General features: G+C 37.7%; 1 protein-coding gene across 1 annotated transcript in view; it reads right to left on the bottom strand.

Annotated features, from left to right (window-relative positions):
- Positions 1 to 216: 216 nt before the first annotated feature.
- The window catches only part of LOC145669113 (uncharacterized), a 36,896-nt gene continuing 26,959 nt past the window's right edge, over positions 217 to 10,153 (bottom strand). The window contains exons 6-7 of the mRNA XM_081737454.1: positions 4,495 to 4,917; positions 217 to 563 (exon numbers count right to left, since the gene is read on the bottom strand). Coding sequence (XP_081593580.1) covers positions 442 to 563; positions 4,495 to 4,917 — 545 coding nt within the window. The 3' untranslated portion in view covers positions 217 to 441. The remainder of the gene's footprint in view (positions 564 to 4,494; positions 4,918 to 10,153) is intronic.

The raw sequence follows: 10,153 nt of genomic DNA, 5'->3' as shown, positions 1-10,153 counted from the left end.
GTATACTTCTTTTGCTGTAAGGAGTCCAGATTTAAATGTCTGTTCTAACACTGTTTGGTATTCTAGTTACGCTACTGGTATCAGAGCACTTTGTATCTACGTCTTCAAGGATGCATAAAAATAGATAACTAACAAAATTAGTGTAATAATATTAATTGAGAAACACGAGCATTTGCATTTTATAGATGCATTTATTCCTTCTTATAAAAATAAAAATAACAACCATATTCTTATTGGTGTATTCATAAATTTCTGACAAATGGACTGACTACACGTTGAGATCAGTACAGTAACCAAACTGTATTGTTGTTCCCATGAAGGGTTCTGGCAGCACGATATCGTGCACGTCCTATTGCATCGGTTCCAAACGGCGTTATTTTTTTTTTGTCACTCATTAATAAATAAAATAAATAAAAATGTATAAAACATGTAAATAAACGATCAAAAGAATCGCATGCAGCCAGTGCCCATTTGCATATATTGTATTCTGAATCCTTTCTCCACTTCAGGATTTGTGACGTCATCGCTGTGAAATCTCAAAACGATCGGACCAGAGGCATAACCTGTAATTGGAAATAATAAATAAATAAATATGATGCAACAATGAAGAATAATTGAGTTTCTTTGTTATTTGTTTGCAGCTAGTGTATGGTTTCAGCACACCGAGGCTATATGGGACGTGAACCTACAGATTCAGGCGGAATCCGAACCAATATGTGTTCATTGCGCTCTTCCATCTAGAATCGAACTCGGGATCAACATCACCAAAGGCGCACGCGTTATGAACTAGACAGTAGAGAGGTAGGAATTTGTTCGAGATTTTTGTACGAACGTGGTGTTACGTTAAGTTATGTTATTGCACTTAAAAAGTAACGAAAAACGCATTATTGCACGAAGTTCCTAGCACATAAGAATAACATACATCAGTACTGCTACTCATGTAAATGTTGTCAGGCAACTCATAGGCTGGGGCCGCGGTGGCTCACAAGAGAACATCTTATATTGATAGTAGCATTGCCCAATCAAACAATGCGCAATCGATAGAAAGAATGAAAAGTGAGAAATCGAAAGTTTTACGGGCCGTCACCCAGAAACACAGGAGATACAGAGGAAAGAAGGATCTAGAATCATGTAAGATAGCAATGCAAGATGCACTGACACAGAAAGAATTTAAAAATGATTAAAGTAATCAAAATGATATTTACATAACAGTATAGTAAACAAACATTGCACCCACAGACATGCTCAATAACATCATATGTAATGCAGTGTTGCCAACTAAGCACAAAATGAAGTTTTGTTAAATGGCAAGGAACACAAATTATAACATCTAGCAAATCTGATTATGAGTAGAACTATATCTGGGAAGTCTTGATGTATAGTGTTGACAACGTTTGAGCATAGGCCTATATGAATCTTAGATATACACATAGAACACGATTCGAACTAGTTAAAACCAAAATATAAGATCACACACAAGAAGATAATCACTGAAGTACGAAAATAAGTGACGAAGCAGAATGTCGAAGCAGTTTTGCCCAAGTGGAAAATCAGGATAGTATCAAACACAAAACTGAAATGATGCATGCACTTGGATTGACAATTGATTAGCAGGCTCACTTTTCTAATGCACGTAATATTGTATAACCTGACACATTAATGGTTTTGTTACAATTTGTATTCCATGCCGTTTAACAAAAGTTCATTTTGTCTCCGTTGGCAACACTGCATCACATATAATGTTATTGAGCATGCCAGTGGGCACAATGTTTGCTTACTATACTGTTATGTAAATATCATTTTGATTACTTTAATCATTTTGAAGTTATTTCTGTGTCAGTGTATCTTTTGCATTGCTATCTTCACATGTTTCTAGATTTTTCTTTCCTCTGTATCTCCTGTGTTTCTCGGTGTCGGCCCGTAAAATTTTGTATTTTTCACTTTTCTTCACTCCTCTATCAATTGCGCTTTGTTTGATTGGGCAATGCTACTATCAATATAAGATGTTCCCTTGTCAGTGGTAGAGCGTTCACTTCTGGTGCATGGGGTCCCTGGTTCGATCTAAGTTCGCCCTAAGTGAACTTTATGAACAAACACCGCGTGTGTGGATTTCCTTGGGGTTCTCCCGTTTCCTCCCACTTTCTTCATTCCACCATTTCATTCATTTCTTATCATCACCGTCTCCTTTAGCCCTGCCGGCTTAAGCGTGGGACGTAAAACTGAAAGAAGTAATAGACTTACATTTTTTTTTCGTGATCGATTACAGAAACACAGTACGTTATTCGTTACTAGGTGCAAATGCCAAATATACACCTGTACTGTGTAACTTTACTCATAGTAAGCAAAAAAAAAAAAAAAAAAAAATCTAAATTCTCATTGCGAGTTACTAGTTATTTATGATAAGCTGGGGAGTGAGACAACGTCCTTTCTGTTGAAATAACACAAGTAACACGCTGTAGTGGTAGTCATTTTGTATTGCATTAACACCTCTTCATTTTCTGTGTATCTCCTTTGATGCGGGAGACCCGTGGTGAATTCCTGGTGGAAGCTGATATAGATGGAATCCCATGTTAAGCTGGAGGTCCACGTCTCATATAACCTTGCTACTGAAAGGAATACTAAGTTGAAATCTAACTAACGGTATGTTAGCCACCTACTAGCATTTGCTCTACTGTTCACCGCTCTCTCGACAATTTGTCAACACAGTCCCGACGAAGGGAATTAAATTGCAATTAGGAGTGGAGGATCGAAACGGTTGGATAAATGACAGCAAATAGATGCTTGGTGAACATACGCCTTAAACGACATTGGGACAATTTTCTTTTCTTAATTTTATTTTTTGTTCTAACCAATACGCAATCGTGCCTACCATTAGCCTACAGATGGCCTATCCAGTGTAACTGTATAAAACATTAAACTATTTTAGCGATAATCAAGTACAACGGAAAATGTAATTTGATGTATCGTCTTGAAAGTACCTAAGCCAATTTTGTCTGTTAAAAGTTCGAAAGGACTACCAAAATAGCATTTGCTACTATTAGAGAGCAAGAGGATTCATCTTACACTGTAGGTCCACACGTTATAGAACCTCGGTACTGAAAAGAGACGCTGAATTCTAGTCAATCAAGCAACCAAAATAGAAATAATTGTATGAGACAGAATATTGACTTTCTAATACCATATATATGCTTCCTATTATATAGTACTCGTTAAAAGTTTCAGCACAGTATTGGTTTTTCAGAATTAAAAGACTTATATCGATAAGAAAACCTAGTTTGTTGGACTTGTTCTGTAAAACAACCATAAGGAAATTAAAACATGCGGCTCTGTTTTCTGAGACAAATTTATTATGTTTACGTTCAATGAAATACCGACCCTAAGCCTTGATGAAAGCATTACAAATTCCAGGAATTTGTTTGATTAATTTATCCAACTCTTTTGCGAAGTTATGCGACTACAGTAGCTCTGAAGAGCCTTCCAAAGACCTTGAGTATTCGTTACCACCTATTTAGGGACTGTCCTGGCAAATTAATCTTACAAGAGCTCGTGGGTAACAAATCTGGTGACTGCGATTGTTGGTCATACAAGCGTCGCCTTTGCATTGCACACAATTACTGCATAGCTTGGAGAATTGGTAATATTCTACTATGAACTTACTGTTCTATATCCGCATTTCTAATGAAATTCCACGCCTTACTTAAACATTGTGAAACACAGTTTTGTTCATTATTCTATTACTTTGAACTAAATTATCAACCTGGTAGTCTGTAAAGCATCCCTAACCAATGACTCTAGATCCCCTTCTCCTTGCCTTGCTGTAGGTATTACACGATCGAAATAAAAGCGCTCTCGGGACAAACAGCATTAGAATGCGAAAAGTTGGAATTTAAATTCGTTGGTCCAGAGCGCTCTCTTCCATTGTTCATTGTTCCAGTCGTTATTTTATTTTACTTTTTTGGCTCAGGAGTATCTTCTGGAATGTTTTCTGCTTGAAATGATGTTATTTGTCTGTTCATTAGTTATCTGTTTATTGCCAAGCAACTTTCCTCAATGTAAATTTGTCTCGACGTCGACAAACAAGACCATGAATTTTCGTTACCTTATATGAACAATGTTGTTTAGTTTAAAAAAAAACGTTGCTTAATTTCAATAACGAGACCAATAAACGTGGTTTTCTATGGACAGTGTCTTTTATTTGGAAAATTCGAAAAAGTCAATCATGTGCTCAGACTTTTGACAATGGCCGTAAATATATCCATGGCTTTAGCCACATTTTCAAATACTTCGTATGTGACATTAGAATGGGGTACCAATATTTAAATAAATAAGACACTGGTACATCTTTACTTCAGTAGACAAACTATTTGAAGACGTGGCTAAAACCGGGAAGACATTTATATAATACGAAGGTTATATCTGATAGTTTCTTAATCTACAGTATGCTAATAGCTAAGACCAGTCACTACTACAGAGTATTCAGCATCTAGAACTTACTTCTTACAGGTGAGGAAGTCGCGTTGTATCCTCTGTCTTCTCGATGTTCAACTGCTGGCCCTCCAAGCATTTTGGCAGCTGCTACAACTGCTTCTCCTGAGAGGCTTTTACCGCAGAATTTCTCTGCAGTGGGAGTTCCGTGAAAACCAATTCCTCCTCCAGGAATATAAAGATAGTCATGGCTGCTGAGATCACAGAAAGCAGTCCCCGCTCGACCGAATCCATCGGCATCATCTGCACTGGAAGCTACTGAGAATATTGATCCTGGAGACTGCTGGAATTCCATCATACATGTGTTCAGTGAGCGCCGAATACAAATCGCGTAATCCAAATTGGATTGATACTGCCCATCTCCGTTGTTATAATTAAAACTCTCGATAGTTCCACTAAGATCCTTATAATACTGCAAGCAACCAACTGGAGCTAAAATATAGAAAATTTAAAGTAACTGAATATGATTTGAAGGGAAGGGAAAGAAAATAAATCTTTGAATTTTGAAAATTTTAAAAATTATAATAACTAAACATAGTGACGAGAAGATTAAAATTACTTAATATATAATGTAAATAAGAAGGTTTTAGACTCAGGCTGGAGTCATATACCAACATTTACAAGCTATTCGGATGTGTACCTTCGAAACAATTCCCTTCTGGGAACATACCAATTGAAAGTAATTCTGGAAGTATATTTTCTTTAAAATCTTACTTATGATACGTTTAATATGTATAATTTAACTGGCGTCAGATGAAATTTAGTAAGATTCCAAAGTGGCCGGGAGAATATCGATTCAGGCTTTTTGTTCATTTCTAGGGACGAAAAAATTACTTTTATTTCAAATGATATGAATTTTCTTATACGGCAAATTCAGAAGTCATCCAGAAAAAAAGGACTAGCTCGGAAGAGTAATACTCCCAGAAGTACTTACGATTCTGATTAGTTGGCGTTATTCGTGTCTTGCCGCGTAGCATACATACAACAGAAATCAAGCGCTTGTTGTCGTCCGCCCTCCTGGTCAGTTCACCGTGAGTTCTCATGGTGTGTGGAGGTGATGTTGCGCGCTCCGTGCAAGCATATCCTGAGTTTCATTTGTTCTTCTTTAGTCTATTTCTTTTTTGTCTTGTGCTTAGGACTGTGTAGTGGTACGGAGTATTACTGGAAATTGTGTCAAGTAGTACGACGTCATGAATACCATTCGACAAAACACGTTAAAATTTAAGTTTGACAGAAATTTCAGACAATTGCGGCCGTCAAAGGCTGCAATACACATATGGTTCAGTGAACATTTTTCCGATCTGATGAACAAAGTAATTGCAATTCAATTACACAACGAAGACTACTGTGTATATGTTAAACTGGGTACAACTCTGAATTTTGAATAAGCTTTACGTACTTTGCCAGACTCTGTTTCCTTCCGTCATTCGACTGGTGTTCCCTCTGTGGTGAATATTTTGGATGCTACTACTAATTATACTAGAGTCCGTATTTTTGAATTACTGTGTGAACTTAGTGATGATATAGTACGTGACACCTTGCGTGAATATGGTGAGATTAAGCAAATAGTACATGAAAAGTGGGACACTCACTTAAAATACCCTGAGTTGAATAGTGTTCGCGCCGTTTATATAGAATTGGGGAAACATATACCCTCTAAACTCCAATTTATGGGTTATTAGACTTCAATTGTGTATCCTGGACAGCTTCATACTTGTTTTCAATGTTTAAGTACAGATAATCTAGTTTCCCAATGCAAGGTCCCACCTCGTCAGTTACCTCGTCCTCAGCAGAAACAGGAAGACCTTCGTATGACAGCTTTATCTACTGGTAATCTCCCGAAAACCCGGCAATACTCGGTAAACTCACTGTCTCCTTCTTTACAGCCCAATGTTTCCACGAGTGTCCGTGATATGTCTCGAGCCCCCTTCCTTGGTGCATGATCCTACAGAATTTCCTACATTATGACATGATGTCATAACTGAACCTGAGCCATTACTACGGCCTTACAAGATAGTGTTGACCCGATTAGTAGCCCTCGACCAACTCAATGCTACCTACTCCCCCGCCCAATCTGGCAACATCGCAGGATGATGTACCATTGTCTACCTCTCATGTTCAACTTACTAAGAAATTAGCCACAACTACTGAAACTGCACCTGAATCTGCTTTGTCCTTTACTAGTGCTCATGGAAATCAACTACGGCGATCTTACATTAAAAAACGAAAAGTGTTCTCAAATAAAACAAACAGTGTTAGCCAAATAATTCAAGATAGTGTGAGTGACCCGAAAACACTTAGCGGCGGTGGTGACCTTGACTCTAACATGGTTTGTAACAACTTCTCTGCTACAGTCGAGTCTTGTGAGAAGGGTGGTGATACAGAACCTACTGCTTAGTAAGTTACTGTGTATAGCTTCTTGTCAGCACCGTTTACGTTTCTTCAGTTTCTTATGCCATATATATCACTGGCATCTTCCACCCTAGTGTCACTTTTATCCGCCTTATCCAACAGTTGCGGCTTAGAGATGTGTGATGGCAACATTGAACGGTCCCTAAATTTACTTTTAAGAATAGTCATATGATGTCCAAGTTAGATAGGTGGTACATAACGTCTTCTCAGTGTTCAAATATAGTTGAAACGGACATACGTCCAGTTTCGTTTAGTGACCATGCAGCAGTTTATTATGTTCTTAAAATTCCGACAGGCGTTTCGCATACGCATGGTATAAATTACTGGAAATTAAATGCTCAATTTCTCCATCCAGCTACGATTAGGAATGATTTTCGTCAACGTTGGCAATTTTGGGTACATCAACGACGTTACTTTTTAAACTATCTTTCAATGGTGGACTTCTTACGTTAAACCCAACATAAAACGTTTTTTCCAATGGTGCGGAAAGGAAATTAAGCGCGAGACTCATCAGACATTAGAATATTACTACGCTGTCTAAAACGATTTCTTGTCTCAACCTAGCATCACTCAAAATCTCAGTCATATTCATAGGGTTAAAGCGCAGATTACACGGATGCAACTTCGGGCTCTTGAACGCTATCAGAAGGCTTCCACATCTGAAACATTTTGTAAATCTCAACACATCTCCTTTTACCATTATATTCAATCGCAGAAGCGAAGTCAACAAAACTACATTGAAGCTATTACGGTGGATGATGCTGGCGAAGTTACGGATCTTAATGATCTTAAGACTTATGTGTATGAACATTTTTCTTTGTTATATTGTTCTGGTGAAATCAATGCTACTGCACTAGAGACATATTTCCCGGAGCCAATGCCCCAACTGTTTCCCAACGTACACCAACAATTAATGGTAGACATTACTCCGACGGAAGTCCGAGAAGCATTGAGTACATGCAAAGACCGCAAGAGTCCCGGTCCAGATGGAATAATTTATGAATTCTATGTCGCCTATTGGGATATTGTTGGAGCGGAGTTATGCCACCTTCTTAATGAACTCTTAAGGCATCGCAATTTCATTGATAATCAAGGTGCCATTGTCCTTATTCCTATGAAAGAACTGTCCGGTGACCATACAGAAGTACCGTCCTATCACGTTATTCAATACTGATATGAAACGTTTCTCTAAAGTTTTAGCACAACGCTTGAAACTTGTTTCTCACGAGATTATTAGTGATTTCCAGGCAGCAATTCATCCCACCAAGAATATATTTTTTGCTCTTACAAGATCCGTGACATCACTGAATATTTTAAATTCAAGCCCATACCTGCATGTTTATTATCAGAGGACTTCCAAAATGCTTTTGACTTTTTATTCCACGTCTATCTCTACACTGTTCTATGAGCCTACAAGTTTCCTGATTCGTTTATTGACTTGAATTATACGCTGTACTCTTCAGCCACTCCCCGTATGGAAATAAATGGCCATCTGACAGCTCCCTTTTCGATAGGTCGTGGAGTAAGACAAGGATGTGCTCTATCTATGTACGTATTTAGTTTAGCGCTTGAACCTCTATTCTACCATTTAATATCTCTCCCCTCGTCAGTGGATCATGATTTTCAAACTCTCAACGTTCAAGCTTATGCTAACGATGTGACACTTCTCTTCACTACGAATGAACAGTTAGCGCATATTGAACAGTGTCTACAGACTTTCGTGCAGGTGTGGTGAAAAAATCAATGTGAGTAAATCAACGTTATTGTTATATAATGCTTCCATGGTACAGTCACTCTTTTCTATTAACCACCATTATCTGATAGATGACCACATCAAAATCCTTGGTATTACCTTGACAGTTAGAACTGACGTGCTGATAGATATAATTTGGGGCCCTATTCTTCAGAAATTATGCCTGCGTAGTGCAGACAATAAATGTCGAAGCTTAAATTTGATCCAACGCACCTGGTTTGTTAATACTTACATTCTTTCTAAAGTGTGGTATGCAACTCAGATCTTTCCTCTGCCTAAATGTTATGCGAGGAAGATTGACTCTCTCATAGGCTAGTTTCTGTGGGTTGGATTTTATTTTCGACTCCCACGAAATGTTAGCTATTGCTCATATTTTAAAGGCGGATTACAAGTCAATAATGTGAGACAAAAATGCGAAGCTCTTTATATTCGTAATGGATTGATGTTATTTTTGATTCTGACTCATATACATCACAATAGATACTGTGTTGGACTGTTTCATTAACTGAAAATAATCCGCCATACATTCGCTTTTTTTCTCATTGCCCTGCATATGTGTGGGAACTCATTTACGCATGAGCATATGTCCCACAGTTACCTGAGGCTTGCACCATGTCAACTAAAATGTCGTATGTCGCGTTAATCAACAGTGTTTTGTGTCCTTCTATACCCCGAATTTGTAATATATTTCCCACCTATGACTGGCATATGATCTGGCGAAATGTGCACACAAAATTTTATCTTCGGACATTCGTAGTGTTTGGTTGTGCTTTATTCATGACTTACACCCTACCAATGAATGACTTCATACTATTCGTCGCTCTGAATCTCCTAATTGTGTGCACTGCGGTTGACTGGATACTCTTTTGCATCATGTGTCAGACTGCACTGATACGACTCGCATCTGGACCTCATTATGTGGATTACTTGCAGTAATCTGTCGTAAACCAGCTAGCTATTTTGATCTCCGTATGCTTGCTTTTCCGGGCTATGTGTGGTATCCCTATACAAAATTCAATGCCATTAATTGGCTTATTGGGCATACTATCTATTATACTATGTCCTCTACGCTGAAGTGTATCGTGAAGGAATATTATTCGTACTTAAAATATGCTCGTCATCAGACTTTTCACATGACCAATCTGAATGAAACATCTGTGTTCGCTAATTTTCTCAAAGTGATCTTGTAAGCTTCCGTAATATACTTGTCTGTTGCAATGTAACATCAGTGTTTGTAATTACAGTTCAATAAATGTAGAAAAACGTGCTAGTTCTACGGTCTAGTAACGGAAATCGGTTTTGCCGTGATTTCAAGGAAAGTTTTTTTTTTTTATTTTTTAAAATTTTCATAACACTTTTATCATTAAAAAAGGATAAAAATAATACTCAAAAAAGTGATTTACTTACTTTGGTGTAGATAAGTAGTAGTCAGTGGCGTATTTAAGGGGGCTTCCGGGCTTAAGCCCCGCGAAATTTTATTTAATATATTAAGATAAATGAAAT

Source organism: Thermobia domestica, chromosome 13 (assembly GCF_964235325.1).
Source record: "Thermobia domestica chromosome 13, izTheDome1.hap1.1, whole genome shotgun sequence".
Taxonomy (NCBI): domain Eukaryota; kingdom Metazoa; phylum Arthropoda; class Insecta; order Zygentoma; family Lepismatidae; genus Thermobia; species Thermobia domestica.
Note: the sequence above shows the minus strand (reverse complement) of the source record. Positions and strands in the feature narration are given on the sequence as shown.